The sequence below is a fragment of the Ambystoma mexicanum genome, chromosome 13 (assembly GCF_040938575.1).
Source record: "Ambystoma mexicanum isolate Mex_15411 chromosome 13, UKY_AmexF1_1, whole genome shotgun sequence".
Taxonomy (NCBI): domain Eukaryota; kingdom Metazoa; phylum Chordata; class Amphibia; order Caudata; family Ambystomatidae; genus Ambystoma; species Ambystoma mexicanum.
In genome coordinates, this window is record NC_090938.1 from 101,487,650 (window position 1) to 101,509,334 (window position 21,685).

At 48.6% G+C, this 21,685-nt stretch overlaps 1 protein-coding gene across 1 annotated transcript in view; it reads right to left on the bottom strand.

The window, feature by feature from the left end:
- OLFML3 (olfactomedin like 3) overlaps window positions 1-20,076 on the bottom strand; it is a 39,675-nt gene extending 19,599 nt beyond the window's left edge. The window contains exons 1-2 of the mRNA XM_069633388.1: window positions 19,831-20,076; window positions 11,872-12,154 (exon numbers count right to left, since the gene is read on the bottom strand). Of these exons, the coding sequence (XP_069489489.1) occupies window positions 11,872-12,154; window positions 19,831-19,941 (394 nt within the window). The 5' untranslated portion in view covers window positions 19,942-20,076. The remainder of the gene's footprint in view (window positions 1-11,871; window positions 12,155-19,830) is intronic.
- Between the last annotated feature and the right edge of the window lie 1,609 nt (window positions 20,077-21,685).

Genomic DNA, 21,685 nt, shown 5'->3' on the forward strand with positions numbered 1-21,685 from the left:
GCCTGTCTCACAACACCCTAGAAGGGTGGGATTCTACCTGCAGTAAGCAGTCTTACAAGCGCTATGACAGAGAATGATATTGTAGAGGCCGCAAAGGGCCCACACCGTGGATCTCACAACTAGTATTGGTACCTAAAGATGGAAACAGACTTCGACTATGCGTCGACATGGGAGTGGCAAATATATCTCCATTGAGAGGCAACAACATCTGGTCCAAAGATAGAGGACATGATCGTGCAGTTAAACTGTGCAACTAAATTCTCCAAGCTGGACTTCAACCAGGGGTACCACCAGCTGGAACTGCACCCTGACTCCAGGGGAATCGCCAGCTTTGCCACCCATAACGGTTTATTTTGCTACAAGCAGCGGAACTTTGGAATCTCCTCTGCCGCCGTAGAGATACCTACAGCGAAATGCCATTACCACCAAACTGCTAAGACGTCTGCTATTGAAAGACAAGCTTTTCACCTGGTCCCATGACTGCCAGAAGGCATTTGACACCATCAAAGCCGAACTGGCAAATGCTACCCATCTCGCCTACTTCAATCCACAGTGGCACACAGAACTGGGGGTCGATGCCAGCCCAGTCTCCATAGGCCTAACTAGAGAGACCGGACGCCCTGCAAGCTGCATGGTAGCTTACGCAAGCAGGTTCTTGTCCCACATGGAGAGTGCATGCTTGCAGGCATAGAAGGAACGCTGGCAGCAGTGTGGGCTTGCGAAATACTTCCACCACTTTGTGATGGGGAAGAGATTCACCCCCGTAACAGACCACCAGGCCCTCCTATCACTATTTGGCAACCCGATAACAAAGATGCCACCAAGGATAGAAAGGTGAGTCATCCGTCTACAAGAATACGACTATGACATAACACACATGCCAGGACGAGACAGCAACCCCGCGGACTACATCTCATGCCACCCGAGGACAAGGGACATGCTACCGAGGGAAGAGGACACAGAATACTTATACTATGTCAGAGAACAGGCCTTACTGCCTGCTCTCACAGTCCAAGACCTGCTCAGAGAAACACACAGCAGTGGAGGAACCCAGTGGCAGCCAGAAGACCGAGACATCCTAGAAGATGAGAGAGAGAGAGAGAGAGAGAGAGAGAGAGAGAGAGAGAGAGAGAGAGAGAGAGAGAGAGAGAGAGAGAGAGAGAGAGAGAGAGAGAGAGAGAGAGAGAGAGAGAGAGAGAGAGAGAGAGATATATGCAAAAGCAAAAGAAGCAGCTCAAGAAAGAACTGACTGGGCTCGAAAGGTGAGACCCAAAGAGTTCGAGGGAGGAGAAGAAGTACTTGTGAAGCAACGGACACAGAGGAAAACGGACACAAGGTACGACAGCACACCTCTCAGAGTAACCGATGTGAAGGGGACGATGGTGATAGCTGCCAGCCCCTACAGGGTGGTCTCCAGGAATGCATCATTCTTTAAACATTTTGTGCCAGACGGAGATCCCGCAGAGGAGAACGACCAGGACCAAGGACCATGGGCGCCCGACAGAAAGGAAGGGGAAGGCGTGGGTGATAACCACGCACCAGCAGAGAGGTATGAAGAGGTGGACCCAGAGGGACGACCTCGATGGATCATCAAAAGCCCATGTAGACTCATTGAAAAAGCATGACATGGACGTAAGGAGATATGTGAGGGGGAGGTGTTGTGAGGGAAGCGTCTATCCTCTTAAGGGTTTTGAGGCACTGGTGTAAGGAGAGGAAGAGGAGGAGCCTCAGGGAGGAGGAGGAGGCGTTAGTTGATAAAAGTATGTGAACGAAGTGAGACGGTGTCCGTGTTCTCTGTCCTTGCCCCAAGCCTAAAAGGGGGTTTACCAAACAGTCCTACCTACTGTCACTTGCGGCGAGATCCGTGTCTAGCGTTCAGCCCAAATTAAGGCCCCATTACTGACGCTGCTATTATTATTTGATTTTTTGTTTTTATATCTCTGCCTTTTCTGGACCAATGACGCCTGCAGATGGCTTTCTGCATCCTTGTTCTCTGCTCTACAGTATTGTGCAATCTTTTAGATTGGTCTTGGTGCACTCCAGGTTAAGTCAAGACTAAGGCAGAGCCATTATTAACGTCATGGCCCCCCAATCAACGATTCAACGCTCATTCCTCCCTTTCTTGTCCCAACATTTGACAACTTTCTATAATCTCTCGGGTACTGCAACCTTTCTAGATGCTTTGGACTACAGCTCTCAGCATCCCCATCTGCTTTTGTCAATGGGGAGGATTCATGGGATCCGTAGTTCAAAACATCTGCTGGGGAATAACCTATAACGATTATCTTGTGAATAATCAACCTTGTATATATGAAAGGCTGGGATGACAACATCAGGATCCAATGAAGACACTGAAGCTGGTTAAAGTGTCCTAGTGCACTCAGAAAAGTAATGGCTATAGTTACACAATACGCGACCTACTTGGGGTGTCGAGCAGGTCATTTTGCAGGAGCCGTACCACAGCAACATAATTCTGCTATCCTCTGCTTCTACCTGCTCTCCAAGACCAGCTCATAGTGGTTCTGCACATGCTATTCCGGGGAATAGGTTTTGTAAATTCCACTCAGGCCTACTTGTGGCTGCCAAAAACGCTCCATCTATTACTCGTCAGTCTTTTGTCACATGAGTGGGTCGGGTATGCCCAGACATGGGTCCCTAGACTGCTGCCAAGCTACGCTTCCCTGAAGTTGCCTAATTATACCGAAACATGTCTGGGTTGCTTGTAGTCTTGACCAGAAGGGATGTGGCCTAGCAATGCGGGACAGGCTGTTCGTTTTTGGGAGTGACCAGTGCTGATTTGCATATGGTTGCCCCTTCTGTAATGAGAGAGTAGGCAGAAAGAATGCAGATTTGGAGGGTTGCCCAGAACAATGCTGGTGGTTATGATTTATTCAACACCCCCCATCATCACTTTTCAGTGCTGGAAAAGTCTCCGAGATGATTAAAAGCAATAGGTGTTCTATAACTACCCTTGTTTTCTGCTGACCTATTCTATAAATTGACACTTCTACAATTGAGTTGGTTCCAATTATATATTCCGTATCATAATATGAAATTATCCTTCCATGTTAACTTCTGAAAGGAAGTTGTGCTCCTTTGCTACATCAAATGTTTTATTTGTTGGCACAACAAAAAACATCATTGCACAAAAATAAGTTGTTTTTGCTCCACAAGTCATAGAGCCATGCGCCACTTGCAGACAGACTAGTTTGCTTATCTGACTAGCTTTGCGTTGCTCCTATGCTTCAAAGAGTAAGGCATTACAGCCCAGTGGAGAGGGCTGTGACCGCTGTTATTAACAGTGCAAACTGAGGGAAAGGGATGATGACCCCTGTGGTGTCACGTGCCCTGACGTGAAAGGTCACGTGACACAGGAAGGGGAGGAGAAAATAAAGGTATCACCGGAACTGGCGGATTCGCACCAGTCCGGGTTTATGCAACCTAACACAGAGTCGCGTGTTACTGCTGCGCGGCGCCCTGCATGATACGAGAGCAAGACGGCCTCCGCTGAAGGCCGCGTTCATTCCCCTGCTGCCGCCCGCTCTACCGGCGGCAGCCGACATCACACTGGCGACGAGGCGGTTGTGGACTGCGCGCCTCCCGGCATTGGAGGGAGCCGCTGCATCCACGGACCCACGTAATCGCCGCGGATGCCGGTAAGCACTGTCCCCGGCTCCGCCCACGCTCAATGCATGATCCGGCTGGCCGCACCTGAAAAAAAAATAAACCTGTTACGCCAGCGCCCCAAGGGAACCACAGCACGATTTATCACACACGGCCCGCGCATATCACACGCGGCCCGCCCAGAACTACAGCGCTCCACGTAGGGTCACGTGCCATCACACCAAGCACCCCAGCGGCCACGACAAGCTCACCAGCAACACTCAACACCCAATAGAGCAGCATGTCGAGCCCCAGCACCAGCCCGACAAGAATCACCAACTCATCATCATCAAGGAGGAGCATCACTGATGAGCGCAGCGATCCCACGCTAACAACATTCATGCCACCATTCGACCCGTTCACCAGCGGAGCTGCCATCAGGTGGGAAATATGGCTGCAACAATTTGAGATGCACCTAGAGGCCAGAGACATCGCCACACCCAAAAAGATGCGCACCTTCCTTTTGCTCAACGTAGGGTCAGCGGCTCTGCGCCTTTTCAACGCCCTGCCAAACCGCGGGAGCGACATCGGCTACGCAGCGGCGAGAGCTGCGCTCACCAACATGTTTAAGCCTGACCTCAATCCAGACTACGAGAGGTTCCACTTCTGTATGGCGAGACAACGCGAGAGAGAGACGGTGGACAAATTCCACGCTCGCCTTCGCGAAATGGCCGTAGGCTGTGAATTCCCGGACGAAGAATTCGCCTCCAAATCATCAATGGGATCTCCTCTGAAAAACTAAGAAGGGCAATTCTATCAGAGAGGAACATGCGACTATCGCGCATTCTCGAGACAGCGCGTCTCCGTGAACAGACAGAAGACCAAGTAGCGGTAATGGAAGCTGCCATCCAGAGACTACCGCTAGACAGCCCCAGACCCGCAGAAGACTTAGCAGCTATCTCCAAGCAACAAAGCACGCGCCCGAAACAGAACCAGAGGCCCCACCCGTCACAAGGACGAGATCAAGCCTGCAAATGGTGCGGAGGCCCATGGCATAAAGGCGAATCTTGCCCCGCCTGGGGGTCCACATGCAGAAAATGCAATCGACTTAACCACTATGCAGCCGTCTGCCTGAATCCGCCGAACAGGAATGACAAAGACCCAGGCTCACGCCCAGCACAAGAACAACGAAGAAAATTCGCACCCAGAGAACCTTCCCGCCAACAAGCGAGGAGAGGTAAAGCTAGAGCAGTCGATGAGTCCCAAAGATCCCCGAGCTCGAGCGACTGCGACGACAGCGACAGCAGCTCATCCCCCGAAAGGCGGAACAAAGGGAGGAAGAAGAAAGGGAAAAGACAAGTACACTGAGTACACTTAATATCAGCAGTCAAATCAGGCCGGTCACGCCAGAAGAAGAGACCATCGTGCACATTCCTCTCCAACGGAGACCCACTCAAAGTAATAATTGACACCGGCGCGACAGTAAACGTCATGCCTGTGACCGCATTCAACAGACTTCACCCAAAACCAGAACTCCACAAGAAGAAAGTCAGGCTATATGCCTATGGATCCAAGAAACCCCTCCCAGTGCAGGGATCGTTCAAATCAGACTTTGCGCACAACAACACAAATTGCCGTGCACGGATCTACGTCGTAGATGCCGGCTGCGAAACTTTATTGAGCTGCAGAACAGCAGAGAAACTGAAGCTGATACACTTTGCATTCAGCGTTCAACACGACGAACTTAGCAACATCCTAGGTCGACACAAGAAACTGTTTCAAGGCATCGGATGCCTAAAAGGGAGGTCTATCAAACTCCACATAGACCCTACCGTTGAACCCAAGGCGGTGCGCCACCGACGGATCCCATTTCACCTGAGAAATGCAGTAGAGAAAGAGCTATCTAAGCTCGAAGACGCAGGAATCATCGAGAGAACATCAGGCCCGACCCCGTGGGTCTCGCCAATGGTGGTAGCCCAGAAACCGAAACAGCCAAACGCAGTAAGAATATGCATTGACATGAGGCTCCCCAACGTAGCCATCGGCCGAGAACGCCACGTAACTCCCACCATTGACGAGCTCATCGTGGATCTCACAGGAGCGAAAGTATTCAGCAAACTCGATCTCCGGTCGGGATACCACCAGCTAAGGCTATCCAAAGAATCACGGTATATCACCACGTTCTCGTCCCACCTCGGCCTAATGAGATACAAGCGACTAAATTTTGGGATATCATCCGCCGCAGAGGTTTTCCAGCATGAGATCCGCAAAGTCATCACAGGGCTGGCAGGTACCACCAACATCAGTGATGACATCCTTGTATACGCCTCAGACAAGGACGAGCACCACCGACGGCTGGCAGCAGTCCTGAAAAGACTTGAGGAGGCGGGTTTGACACTCAATGCAGAGAAATGTGAGTTCAACAAAGACGAACTATGTTTCTTCGGCTACATTTTCAGCGCAGCAGGAGTATCCCCTGACCCATCCAAGGTACATGACATAAAAGATTTCAAGCCACCCCAGTCTGCCTCGGAGGTGCGAAGCTTCATGGGGATGGCAACATATGGCGCGCGTTTCATCCCCGATCTCGCCAGCATCGCGAGCCCTCTCAGAGAACTGACCAAGAAGGACCAAAGATGGGAGTGGACCGAAGTACACCAACAGGCGTTCCAACAGATCAAAGACGCCCTGTCCGCCACCACGACCATGGCATTCTTCAACGTGGAGCGGCAGACTGAACTCCTTGTTGATGCCAGCCCCGTGGGCCTAGGAGCTGTGCTGACCCAAATAGACAGCGAGGGTAGAGTGTTCCCCATCGCGTTTGCCAGCAGGGCCCTCACGAAGCCCGAACAAAACTATGCCCACATAGAAAAGGAAGCCCTGGCCATACTGTGGGGGTGCCGCCATTTCAAGGTGTACCTGTTAGGAAAACAGGCAAAAGTCTTCTCCGACCACAAGCCCCTGATCCCGATATTCCGAGGTTCCGCCCCACACCCTCCTGCCCGCATAGAGAAGTGGATGCTGCAACTGCAGCCGTACAACATTGAGGTAGAATATCGGCCAGGCTCGGATAACCCGGCAGACTATCTGTCCCGCCATCCACGACCCGCTACCGACAGCGAACAACATCACGCAAGAGAAACGGACGAGCATGTCTGTCACGTGGTAGCATGCGCCAGGCCGCGAGCCCTGACACTGCAGGAAGTAGTACAAGAGACAAAAGAGGACACAATTCTGCAACACACTGCCTCAGCCATTCAATCAGGAAGCTGGAAAAACTATCTCATGTCGACGTCCCACCGCACCGTATCAGCTCAGACCAAACTCAGAGCCCTGTTTGGGATCAGGCACGAACTCTCGATAGCACCGGAAGGAGTGCTTCTGAAAGGTCACCGCATCATACTGCCAGAATCCTTCGAAGAAAGGGCACTCAAACTAGCCCACAGTGGACATCAAGGGATTGTCAAGTCCTCGGCGTACCTCAAGTCCAGAATGTGGATGCCAAACATGCACCAAAGAATCACTGAGCTGGTAGAGTCGTGCGCAGCCTGCCAAGCGTCCAGGAGACCAGAGAACCCAGAACCGATCAACAGTGTCCCACGGAGCTGCAAGCGATGGGACGCGGTCAGCATGGACCACTGCACCATTGCAGGCGAGGGATACCTGCTCGTAGTGATAGACAAATTTAGCAGATACCCCGAAGTAGAGCATGTGTCCTCCACCAACGCTGAAACCACCATCCTCACACTGGAGAAAATATTCACCACGCATGGGATCCCGAGGAAAGTGAAAAGTGACAATGGACCATCATTCCCCAGCCAGGAGCTGCGGGAATTTTTCAAAGAGGTAAACGTAAAACATCAGCGCATTACCCCACGATGGCCTCAGGCTAATGGTGACGCGGAACGCTTCATGGGATCGTTGAACAAAGTTATCAGAATTGCCAAGGAGCAAAGGCACCCCTGGCTAAAGGCAGTGTATCGGTTTCTAAGAACGCACCGGCAAACCCCACACTCCGCCACTGGAATCAGCCCAGCAGCCCTCATGTTTGGAGTACCAATACAGGCGGAACTCCCGGTACATCCACACTGGGTTGCACCAGAGCTAGACATCCCAGAAATGGACGCAAGAAGGAAGAGGCACAACGAGCAAGAAAGCATCGCCAGACGCGCGTGCCATCGAGAACTAAACCCAGGAGACACGGTCCTCGTCAAGAACCGGGCACAGCCAAAGAAGATGTCCCTAAACTTCGAGGTTCGTCCGTGGACAGTCCAGACCACCAACCACAGCATGGTCACTGCCATCCGAGGAGGGGACACCGTGACCCGGAACATATCCCACTTTAGGAAAGTACCCCCGGAAATGTGGGAAGAACCCCCCCCATCCCCGAGAGATAGGACCACTGACACGCCCCAAAGACGCATACCATCGAGCAGTGAAAATGCGCCGGAAGAGTCAGACGGACCGCACCCACCAGAGACAGAGATGGGGGAAAAGACCACCATAGAAAGCTCGCCCAAAGGAAGGAACACCCGCTACAGCCTGAGAGAGAAGCCCAAGCCGTCATCTCGCCTCCAGGGGTATGTCGTGGACGGAATATACCGTCAAAGAACTGGTGCAAGAGACGGCAATCCAGGTTAAAATGTGTTCCATTGTTATCTGTGATTTTGCCTCCAAATTAGGAAGGAATGTGGTGTCACGTGCCCTGACGTGAAAGGTCACGTGACACAGGAAGGGGAGGAGAAAATAAAGGTATCACCGGAACTGGCGGATTCGCGCCAGTCCGGGTTTATGCAACCTAACACAGAGTCGCGTGTTACTGCTGCGCGGCGCCCTGCATGATACGAGAGCAAGACGGCCTCCGCTGAAGGCCGCGTTCATTAGTACCATTATAATATGGCTAAATCACAAAGGAGGAGGAGGCCAGAACCTTGCCGTGATCATTGTCCCAGTGGAATGTTGGCTAAATTTTGTGGCTCTAATTAGGCAATAAACCTCGATGGGTGGGGGCTTTACCAACTTTTAAAAAAAAAACTACAAACAAAGATGGCTGCCATGGATTAGGGAGAAGCAAAATACATCTAGTCCCTTCTCCCTTTCCATGGCGGCCACTGCAGCAACAGAGATTGCGCCGGTGAGGGACAAGGGTGTGCAAACTAAGTGGGGTGGGGTGAGTGCGAAATATTGAAATTGGGGTCGGGGGTGAGTGGGGGAAGGAGGCAAAGAGGAGTGTGGAGTTGGGAGTGCACTAACCTCATTCTTGGCAGGGAAGATGACGGCCTCCTACTTCCGAGAGTGCTCAGAGCAGGGCATTACCATGAGGGTGCTAATGTTAGGAAATCTGCTGCTGGGAAAAATAGGTTTCCTTTGGGATTCAACACTAATTGAATGGCTCATGTATTTATTGTATTTGATCAGGGGTCTGCAAACTGTATCTCTCTTGGTGTTTTGTACTGCAACTCTCAGGGTCACTTAGGTTTGCTAGGGGTGGTGGGAAGCAAGACCACGCAGAGCAATACAGGTACGAATCCCGGTTCCGTGCTTAGAAACCGAACTCAGGTACGGTATTAGGCGTGTTATAAAAAAACTATTAAATAAATAAAATGAATTAATTAAAATGCAAAGCATCTAGAGTCAAAGGTTGCAGGCCCTTATATTAGAACATTGGAATGCTGGCGGTTCCATTAAAGGCAATGCAGTGGTAGAGGGTGACAATGAAGCATTTGAGCCAGCACCAGCAGGCGCTAATGTGTGTTAGGTGACCGATTATCATGTTAGTGGTCCTGAGCCAAAGCCAAGGGCTGTTAACTAGGTAGAAGCTCGTCCAGCACACCATGGAGTCTGCTGGTAAGGGGTGTAACGCTACTAGAGCTTGTGCGGGTGGAAAAACAAAAGCCTCACCCAGGCTTACTCTTAAGGAGCTTGTCTATATTTTTGTGACCAGGGCCCCCTGTGAGCACATCACAAAGGGAAGCGTGCAAGGCATTGTTTTACAGGAGGTTAACGCCTGCACCACAAGCTTTCTGATTGGCTAGATTGCTGGAAAGAAAGAGAATAAGAAGAAATAGAAGCAGCAAATGCATTCTTATACTGAAACATTAGAGCCCAGATCAGAGGGCTCTATTGTGTGGTAGGTGACCAACGTCCAAGGTAGTGATCGTGAGAAAAAGTGGCAGCATCTGAAGAGGGCACAGGTCACATGGCACACCATGGAGCCTGATGGTAAGGATTGTAATGTTAGTAGGGCAGGGGTCAAGTCCTAAAAATTTAAGTGGGGGGACTCATCAACAAATGTAATGGGATGTGACGTCGGCAGAAATTAGCATATCAAGGGGAAGTATGTGCATTTCATTACTTGGCTTTGCATAACCACTCGAATTGCACAGGACGAATGGCATTTGCCTTTCATAAAAACAACACACACACAAAACCCAGAGAGGATATTTTCTTCTAATAGTGTTTTTGAAAACGCTATAAGATGTGCATGTTTTAAACTCAAAGAGCCAATGCAAGTGTTTTCCCTGGGACTTGCAGTACCGAAATGGGACATTTTAGACCTCATTACGGGGTGGGCGCAAAGCGATACCGGGCACCGTTAAGGACATCGATGCCGGTAATCCCTATGCGCCCTATTCCGAGGTCCCTTAGCGGGTCCCTTCCTTAACGCCTGGTTTTACCAGGCGTTATGGACGGGGCCCGTTAAGGGACTTCAGAGCTAATAACGGTACCGCAATTTGCGGTACCGTTATAAGCGCCTTCCCATTGAGCCCTATGGGGGCTCAAATGGGAAAGGGGAATGGCTTTTTCAATGGGGATTTACCGGTCCCGCCAAGGTCAGACTGGACCGGTAAGTCCCCATTGAACGGGACCGGACACGGTCCCAGTATTGGTGGTAGTCATGGCGCTAATAGAGCCATGACTACCACCAACCTTGGAATGAGGGCCTTTTAGTTGTGTGCTATTTTTCACCAGGTTATGTAGTGCAGTGGTGAAGTGTCCTGGCCTACAAACCCAATGACTGTGATACGATCCCTGACTGTGGTTCGATCCCCGTGGTTGGCTTGGCTTTAATTAATACATTCAAATAAGACATTCAATGTTTCTCATTTTAGCTGGGTGGGACTAAGTCCCCCCTCTGAGAAAAGTGGGTGGACTCCGTGAGGGGGATGAAGGGAAGCCTCAACCTGAAGCTTACTGTGACCAAGCTTGTCCATGTCCCCTTGCCCTGTGCCCAGTGTGTACACATCACAGACGTAAGCTAGGAATGCAGCCTTTGCATGCAGGTGGAACCTGCACCCCAAGCTTGGTGACTGGCTAGAGAACCAGAAACTGTGAGAAGAACAAAGAGAATCATGGGATACAGGCTTCTATGGGTGGATGGACCCACACTCAGCACTTTCTGATTGTCTAAGGAGAAGAAAACATGCTTTAATGAAACTTTATAGAGCACATCCGAGGGTCCTATCGGGTGTTATCGTCCCCCAAGACCAAGCTAAAGGGTTATAATGGAAGGGAGAGCCTGCACTCCACACTTTTTGATTGCCAGAGGGCAGAGAACACACTCCAATGGCTGGTGTAAGCTTTCTGCCCGAGAATATAATTATTTGTCCTTTGTCTGTCTCCCCGTTTGTAACATAAAATTCTATCCTCGATGGCTGGTATGTTCTATTAGCATTTCAGCCGTTCTTCCACCATTCCATTTCCCTCTTTTTATAGGCTCTCACCTTTGGATATAATTAAGCAATAAGCCCCGAGCTGGGGGGCATTAACGCTTCAGGTAATGCCCCGGGCTCCCTAGTTACAGGCCAGAGCGAAGCTGTTCCCAGTGCCAGCGAGTGACCAGGCACCACAAGGGAAGTGGGGAGTGGGTGGCAGGGGGAAAATATGTGTAAAAGGGGGTGTAGGGGAAGAGGACACGGGGCGCAGGGCAGCATTTAACTGAGCACTTGGCAGGGGAAGATGGTAGCCTCCAGCACTGAGGAGGCTCAGAGCAGTGGGATTACTGTATGGTAATCTCAGGGCCACCTCATTGGCTGCGAGGACTAGGCCATTCCCACGCCGGGTACTATTACTATATACAGGGCCCTTTATTTTCTGTTACTAAAGATTTTTGTTTTAGCAGGTGTGCCCTATTAAATTCTATAACAGTTTAACTTAGTGATGTTCACACAAGGACACAATTGTACATTTGTGTATGGCTTCTTAAATTCACCAATACCAGCTCTCTATCAAACAAAATGTTGGAATATTCCTTTTAGGTGTTTTTACCTGTCAGCTTTTCATATTTCTTCTTCTTCTTCTGTGCTTTTGCAAGGTTCAGCTCAGTCAGCTTCTCGTCGACTTCAACGCAAGCCGGCGCTGGATTCTGTGTCTCCAGGTAATCCACCTCCCGCTCCAGCCTATCGACGCGCACATTGGTGTTCTCCATATCATTTCTCAGTGACTCCTTCTCTTTTTCCACATTCTCTAACATACCCACGACCTGGTTCTTAAATTCACGCAGCTCAGTGGTGTAGCGGCTGCTCTGGTCATGCCACTGTGTAATTCTGTCCTGCAAAAGGAAAGGAGCTAAAATGATAAGCAAAGTGACAAGTATACTGTTTCCTCTGCACCATATTCAAATAGTTCCACAGTGATACAATTATACTTTAATAATCATTTTATTTAATTTAGAGCTGTTAAAAGATTAGTTTAAGAATTCAGCCGACACATGTTTCGGACTATATGGTTAGCCTTCATCAGGACTTTTAAATTATGAAGTCCAGCTCCTCCTAAAGTGAAAAACCCATTCATAACATGATGTATACTGTGTCTTTATTAAACTTGTGGTTGTGGGCAAGAAGTAAAGTTACATTAACTGAATAAGTATTTGATTTAATAGTAAAATATGTAGTATTTCTACAGAAATGGATATACAAAAAGGAAATGGTGGTATGAGGTAAGGTTACCAAGGAAATTACCAAAACATGCAATGCCAGTGTGGGTATTCTAGTCTAAAATGCTAGACCTATACAAGGCTGACCAGCAGAATAATGTTAGGGTTGTAGTCGAAGGCTCTAGGGAAGGAGTGCTACACTGTTAATCTCAGATGGTCCTGTGTGTGGAGCATAGTAGCTTGCTGCATGTTGTGGTGTGCTGCAGCAACTCTACACAAATCAGGAAGTAATGAGGAGACATCCTGGCTATCTTGTTCTGAGCTGTGTAATGACCTGATTCAGTTGGAACCTTAATGCTGAAAGTTGACAGGGCCTAGTTTAGTAGCGCTTATTTAGTCCACGCTGTCGCAGTGCCGATATGTGCCTAGCACACTTGAGAGGAGAGGAGATGGTTCACAACAAACCCAAGGGAGATGATCAAGAGACTTATCTGATCTGTGTTGTGTTGATGTCCTTCGCTTCAAAAGACCCCCCCCCTGTCCGCCCAATTGTATCAGGGGTGAATTCCATCCTAGAACCTCTAAAATATGTGGACGCATTTCTCCAACCACTGGTTCGTATGATGCCCTCTTCCGTCCAAGACACTACACAGATCTTCAAAGAAATAGAGGGAATCAACTTCAACCCAGAAGAATAACTATTATATGGACTTGATGTAGTAGCCTTGTACACCAGTATTCCCCAAAGGCCATCAGGCGAAATGTTGGAAGAAAGATTGCTCCTTGATCAGAAAGTAACTACGACACCGATATCTTTCATCCTATGGGGTGCAGAAATGACATTAACTGAGAATTACTTCGATTCAACAGAGCTTTCTATCAAAAGATACATGGAGCAGTCATGGGAGCAACTCTGGTGCCCAGTGTAGCTAATCTGTATATGGAATCATTTCAAATTAATAAGATCTACAATGAGACTAATCCATATAGGAAACATATACGAATGTGGAGACGCTACATAGATGATATCATGATTGTATGGAAGGGTAATGAAACTGAGGCAAAACATTTTTGTGAGTGGTTCAACCCGCAATATAGATACTTGAAATGTACCCACAATTTGAGCAAAAAAGAACTGAACTTTCTGGACATTACCATCACCGTCGAAGAAGACAGAAAAACACTCTTTGTAAAACCGTTCCACAAACTCACGGATCGGAATTCACTACTACTTTATGGCAGTTTTCACACATGCCATGTCAGGGACAACCTACCACTAGGACAATTCCTACAGCTTAAAAGGAATAGCACTAAGAGACAAGATTGTAAGAAAGAAGCTTTCAAACTGAGAAATAGGTTGCACCGTAGAGGTTATACAAGGGAATTAACACCTAAGGCCTTGAAAAGAGCCAGTAACAATAATCGTGAGTCCTTATTGGAATATAAAGAAATGCAGACAATCAAAAAAGGTGAGAAACTGGTGTTTGTGAATACCTACAGCAACCTCTCCAACTCAATAAAAAAGAACATCAACAAAAAGTGGAAGATTTTGGAAAAGGGCACAAGTTCGAAGTAAGAATCTTAAAGACCAGATAAAACACAATGACATAGGCATGAGGCTACAAGGACAACCAACACAGACTGAAAAGTGGGGAATCCCACCGATGAAGGACCATTTTCCATGTGGAACGTGTTTCTGCTGTTCCCAAACTACCAAAAGTATCGACATCGACATCGGTCTAGCAAAACCATGGAGACAGATAAGCTTTGCCAACTGCAACTCCAAGATGGTGATGTATGGGATATGGTGCCAATGGAAAAATCTATACATGGGGAAAACCGAGAGGAAAATCAAAACAAGGATAACAGAACACAAGGCCTGTATAAAAAATTCGATACAAAATGCCCTCATGGTAGCCCATGTGATTGAATGTATTCACAAACCAGAAGAGATGAAATGGTGAGTCCTCTTCCAACTTAAAACTGGAAAAGACGCTAACATGGAAAAGAGAAAATTACTAAATAAAGAACACCAATTAATTTGTCCAGCCAAAAGCGTAGAAAGAGGCCTCAATGAGAAAATAGAATGGTCGGAATATTAACTTGGTAAGAGGTGTTGCTAACAGTATCCAGACTGTCACTCTACATTAAGTCTCTTAGTCAAGATGTACATCAGACGGAATCTAGTTGAGGCAAACATTATCCCCAATCCAAACGTGTCGACGATATACTATTTCAATGAACGTTGATCAGGTATAATCAAAATCCGAACCCTTCAACATCATTATGTCTCATGCAACGCACCCATACTTCACTGTGCAACTACCCTACATGCCCAGCGGCACGTTGTTTACCATGCATGAGCGTTTACTATACCACGATATGAGCACTCTCCATGGAAAAATAACTAGACCTAGAAGTTTGATTTGTTCTTGTAACTCTCCCTTGTCCTAGTGTGCTTCCAACCCGCAAGGTTAGGGGTTGCGGTATATCGCATGCGACTCGAGGATAGTTAGCGATGCGTTTATTCACCGCACTCTTCGGTCCAACACAAAGAAATTAGCAAAAAAAGAAAGAGGACTGGCAATGGTTTGTCCGCTGTAAGTCAATAACGAACCCATGTGGGACGTCTAGAGCCATGAACACAAGAGTAGGACTACGGTGACGCGGTCTATGGTGACTTATTTTTCAATTTCCCATCAAATGAACAAAATCGGCGCATATGATTAAAACCAGAAGAGCGCTAAAAACATCACCTGAAAGAGCTCCGACCAGCAAGAAGATTGACCCTGGCTCCACAAATGGGTAAAATGGCGGCAAATTGGTGAGCACTCATTGAGGACAGCACAATTTCACAGTGAGGCATTACAAATAACAACCCAAAACAATCAACCTTTAAAATAATGGGACAATCGCAATGTTAAGCTGCCTTCTTCGTTCCATAGTAATACGAATAACTGTGGATCGGGACCCACAAGATGAAATTGCGGTGTTAAGCCGCTCTTTTGACATTCTACAACACCAATGCTGTGAACATTAAAGTCGCCATACCAGGTAAGAACATTGCCATTCACCCCCGTAGTTCAGATGTTAGATCTACCGCAGTTAGTCATGTATGTATTGTACTGTATTGTATTTGGTTATTTATATAGTGCTCTTTCCCCACATGTGTGGCCTTAATGTGCTTTTTCCTCGGTTGGAATGCCCTTGGTGACTGTAGTCGATGTGGTTGGAAATTCTAGGGGGTTTACCTTTGGAGATGCCTGTGTGCATGTTGCCGTTCTAAGACTTGGGTGGCTGACAAGGCTCGACTAAGCAGCCCAAGAGAGGTCAGACACATGGGTGGGTGCTGTTGAGGGTTAGTGATAGATTGCTATTGTTGAGAGAGAGTCTAAGTGAGGCCAGCTATACCGGTTTCGTCTTGGGTGGTGGTCACTGTATACTAGTGGCAGAGGTGTTGAGGTACATCAGGTGTTTCGGTCTGGACGGCTATGTGTGAGCTAGACCAGATGTGCTGGGCTGTAGCCGTATTCTAGTGTGCGTGGTAGATTACACAACCACAAAAGCGGGTGGGATAATAGCATTCCTTTTTGGTTTAGGCACTGGGACCATACACCTGCATCCCTCCCCTTCCCCCGAGGGATTCCCATACGCGCACAACAAGAGAGCCCAGAACAGCCAGTTCAAACCAGATGAGCGGACGAGTGGCTGAAGAACACAGAACACTGAGAGTGATGGGGGACACCATTAGTACACCGTGGGATTGATATAAATATGTTATAAAATAATCTAGGCACTAGAACTAAGATTCTGAGACAAGAGCATCTCAACATATAACTACTATTAAATGGTGGCAATCCCGAAAGTAGCATGACTACTTTGTGAACAAGATTACCCAAATGGACGTGACTAGTTATAACCAAATCCTAGTTAACTTCTTATTGTTGTAATACATCTATACAGTCATCCCCAAGGGACAAAGCCTCTGGTAGTTAAATGGAGACAGAGACTACAATACATATGCCTTAGTGAATGACAACTATTGAGTTCTATAACCTCCCAAATTTTACAAATAGTATGTAACCTCTCAAAGTCGAGTAGCAACAACTCGTTTACTGTATTTACAACCAGACGAACATACGGTAACTGACACCAATGGTCTTGTCGTTTCAGGAGAGTAAAATGGGTCCTTCAGAACCGACGATACCTAAATGTATTACGGTGAAGATAATTGGGGCATTTCTGGATTAAGAAATAAACCCCAGCAATTGTTTTCAGTTGAAAAAGGAGATAGCAAGCACCTGATGAAATTCCTCTCGTGTTGTTGTGTCAATAGACAAAAAAGGAATGAAACATGTTGGGTGAATTGAATGAAAGGGTGAAATTGAGTTTGCAGAGTGAAGGAGCAGTTTGTGTAATTTTCCTCAGTGTACTGTATAGCATGGAGCACTTTATCTATTACAGACGTGTTATATTATTGCGGCTGTTTTCTAAATAAAACCAAAATGAATACAATATTTTATTTAATACAATACGAAATTGTTTGAAGTGTTGGATTTCTGGGACTTAATGAACAGCATCCCATTGGAATAAGTGAGCCCCACACTTCTGAGACGACCCAGACCCATGAGCACTGTTGTTTTTGTTAAGTTTAGCCACCTAAAGAGGGGCTGCTCGGGTGGGTCGGTTGAAAAACCCTGCAGCCTCTAATTTGTTGTAGAGTTGATGGCCTTCTCAACAGTTGTCACCCAGTTGAATGAAGAGGTCTATTGAGGCCAAGAGGAGATGACTAAGGAAGATAATCCTGTTGCTTGCGGGGAAACAGTGGAAGAGGATGCCATGGCATCGATGCAGATCCAACCAGCCCTCATCCGGGGCAGTTAGACGCAAGCGGCTGTTTCTCTCAGTGGGTGGAGGAGTTTGTAGCTTTCAAACTCATGACTGTCGCATCTCCTCCACTGGCTTGCAGCCACCTGTGTCAGTGAAGGTAAAGATGTCACACTTTTCACGGGCAGACCATTGAAGCTCAGGGCAGGCCCCTCTTCCGGATGGCGAGCAGCTGATGAAAGTTACAATGTTCTTGGGTAAAAAGCTTAAGAATTGGAGAGCTCCCCAGACAGGCCTGGTCAATAAATGGTGAGTCCAGAGGAGGTTCCTGGGACACTTCTGAAGTCCACTGAAGGCAGGATGACGCTGGACGACACAAGACTAGTTGATTCCACCAGTCCAGGGGAGCAACACACCGGTCAAGAACGTCCCTCGGGATTGGCGCTGGCAAAGCTGGATACTTCTGCTGCATTCCTCCCGGTCTCCCAAGTCCGTTTTCTCCTCATTGGACTCTAGGCTCTGGTGGGCAACCTCCAGGATGGCGCAAGACCCACTCCTCGTAGGAAGTGCAGCACTTTGAGCGAGACAGGTTGGGAATGAGAGGGTGAGAAATAAAGCAAGAGTGTAGGAGGAAGGATGCGAGGGGTTAGAGAGTGAGGGTGAGGCGGCGGGTGGATTAGTTGTAGATAGAATAGGCTGAGTGGAGGTAGAGAGAGGTGTGGTAGGTTGGGAGGGGGTAGAGAGAGTGGTAGGTGGATGGTTGGTTGGTGTCGAGAGAGTGGGGGTGGGTGGGTGGGTGATGGTAGGTAGTTGGGGACAAAAAACATGAAGAACAAAGCAGCCTTGGGAGGACTTGTCAAAAGGTGCCCAAAATAGCCCAAACAGAATCCAACCAGCACACGTAATGGGGGTCTGGTGGATGGCCAAAGGGAGTGGGAGTGAGTTGGGTGGGGGTAGAGAGAGTGGGTGTTGTCGGGTAGAAAGACAGCCTGAGGAGGACAAAAAAGAGATCTTTTGTCAAAGGTAGCCGAAAATAGCCACATTGTCCCCCACAAAAGCCCAAAATAGCCCAATATGAAATCACTGCGCGGCTTGGACATGGCTAGACTGGAGCCCGACTCGCTTCTTGGAAAGCCGCGGATTGAGGCAAATATTGTTGGGAACTTCTCATTGGGCAGCGTGGCGGAGATTAGTGATTTCATTGTTTCATGACATGGCAGTGCGCGTTGCTATGGCAACCAGATAACCTCCGTTCAGAATGCCCTCTCCTCTTTAACAATGGGTTCAGCAATTTTGTGACGCAAACGCCCCCAAAAAATCGCCAACACGGAAAAGGAAGCTATTATGAAAAAGTCACCATTATAAAGTGTCCAGATTCATTTTCATATAGAAGAAATAAAAAGAAAAGACAATAAAAGCGACAAGAAGTTTCTATGTTTCTGGAAGTGCACAAGCTTTCCACAAAGACTACAATATTCTATTTTGTGGAGGTCCCATTGGAATGCATGCAGCTAACAACCCAACCCATTCATTCATTTGGCGGAGCGCCAGGGGTTAACTAAAATGTGGCAATTAACACAATCATTTTCAAAACAAATGCGCCCCTCCCCCTACTTGCTGGACAGTAAGTTGGGCCTCTCTGCTTGGGAGGACCTCCTCCATCACAGAAGGGGGTGCTCGGTGGCGGGGGGTGCAGGGGAGGGAGGTCATTGTTGGCGGCCATAGCGCGTCTGCTTAATACAAGGCCGCCCCTGCTTTCTGCATAGGAGTTAAGTTGCTACTGTATTAAACAAATACATGGACATTGAAAATAGGTTTTGCTTATTGCACGAGCGATGGCGGAATCAGCTTCCGATCTGCCCTGTGCTTGAGGCCTCAGTCCCAGGAATCGGGATAGGGCGGCCATGTCACAGAGACACCCCTTTTCTAGCCCTGCACTTCCAACCAGCAAAGCATTGGTACGAGGTGGCCTTGGTCTGTTCCGTTGCACTTTACCAAGACTACATTTCCCAGGATGCACGTGTTTGGTGCATGGAAGCCTATCAGCGGACACGTGGCGTCGCGTCGGCACTGAGCCAACTTGGTGATCCTACGCAGATGTGGTCTAGTGGCTAAATGTTCCTAATTTCTCATTCAGGTTTCTCCAAGTGCAATGGTCCCTCAGCATGTCACGTGAAATCCCCTTACCTGCCAAATTATCCATTAAGATAGCTCAGGTGTTAAGTGCTCGCCTCTGCACATTTGTAGTGCAATTTAGGGCTCACCCTTCTTTCCTCTAAGGTCGAAAAATTAGGCACCATCAAGTTAGCGAATAAAAACATCTGATATTACAGTGCTTAGAAGCAAGGTAATACCACCTATTAGTACAGTGCTTAGAAAGAGGACACATCTGGCATGGCATGACGCACTATATACAAACCTTGTCACGTTGTTAGTAAGTGTAATATAAACAAACAAGATATTAGTATTTCTTTTGAAAGCAAGAGTTGGCGTCAGCAAAAATGGTGCAAAAACGATAGGCTCACCTCGAGCACAGCCAGCCTCCGCTCCATGTACTCCATGAGGCTCTGCTGCTGCGCATCCATGACCGCAGAGAGCGCCAGGAGCGCGCCGAGAAGCGCAGCCCTCGCGTCCATCTTAAGCTGCGGCGCCTACTTTGCCGGAGAGTCTGTTCCTTGCACTTGTTTCCAGCCGCGACCCCCCCCTGTGGCTGGTGGGATGGTCGCTTCCCCGCTACACTCTGTCTTATTCCGTCTCCCGACGGGCTTGGAATGCTCCTGGCGGTGGGCGGGGCCTCGCCACATCCGAGCTGTCCGTTTCCCAGGTTTGATTAAAGCCAGATGTGCCTGGGAGGGCCCTGAGAGGCCTCGGAGTAAACAGGCTTCAACCGCCTTAACCTTTTCACTTCCAAAATCTCCCACCTCAAGCTCTTGCCGTGAACTGTGTGTGTGTGTGTGCTGGTGTGGGTTTCATGTAGCAGAAGAGATAACAGTGGGTACAGTGAAAGGGTACAATATGATGGCTGTAGTTGGGAGAGTCCATGTGAAAGGCCATGGAGAGAGTGGATACACTGCAGAGGCGTCGACAGAGTCGGGCCTGAGCGGGCATGGGCCACCCAAAATCTCTAAGTGCCCACTCAGCACCGCTGTGCGGGCATGTACAGATGTTAGTGTCGCTGTGGTGGGCCCAACTACATTAGCTTCAGGACCCACTTGTTAGACAATCCTGGCCACGGCTCTGGGATCCAGGCAGTGGAGAGAGGTTAGGAAGGGAAAGGCAGACACAGTCTGCATTCATTTGCTACTGGCACCTGTGTGGACGCCCTTCTCTGTCCCAGCAGGCCCCCTCCTTTGCCTTGCCAAGTGTTGGGCTCCCTGTTGTGGTTAGTGAATGCTGAAGGCGGGATTTTATCGGGCGAGGGCCAGAGAGTCGGTTTGATTCCTGCGGTGGGTATTGCTGGGAAGACACGCACATCGCAGGCCCTCGGGGAGAATCTCTTCTGGGCGCTATTGGGCTGGAGGTGTGGTGGCATATATGTGTGATGAGGTGTATTGTCAGTTTCATCCGGATACCCCGGGGGGCTTTGCATCTGGGTGGATGCCAGTACTGCGGGGAAGGGTGCTCCATAATAGGCTTGGGTGCATCCAGCGTTCAAGCATCAGCTTTTTCTGAGGCTATGTGGTGTATTTTGCTTGGCTGAGTGGTGGCAGGTCTTTACCACTCAGATAGTTCAGTACTGTTCCATGGAGGCATTTGAGGGTGATACTAGAAATTGAGGTTCCTCTGGTTCTGCACCAGAAACAGAGCTTTGCTCTTAGTTTGAGGGTCATCGGGTTTTAGCTGTCCTCCCATCTGCCTGCATCATTCTTGATGCCTTGAAGATGAGTGGGCTGGTAGTTCCACCCTCTGAGGTGTTGGGAGGATGCATCGCAAGGCAAGGCCGGCAACCTGCGGTGGTTCCCAACACTATTTAACTTCCATCCTGGTGAAGAGGAGCAGATGGGGGAGGTCATGGGAATTGCTGATCACCTGTCCCATCTTGGTGTTGCGTGCCAGAGCCGAGTCAAGAAGGAACAGTAGATTTTGGGGGTTGAGCCTAGACGCAATGTCTTCTGGAGCGTGGTGTAGGGTAGGTGTTGCATTTGGATTTGTGGCACAGCAGTTCTACTTTTCATCTTTCTCGGGAAGATAGCTCAAGGGCAACGTGCTCGTCTTGGAAGCAAGACGACACGGAGCAGCACAGGTTCGATCACCGGGTCTGCGCTTAGAAACCTCTGGGTATTAAGCGCGTTATAAATAACCTATCATATCATATCCTTGGAGATTAAGGAAGCTTCTGGTCACTCTTCCTTAGGGAATTGACATGCCATGTTCCACCGC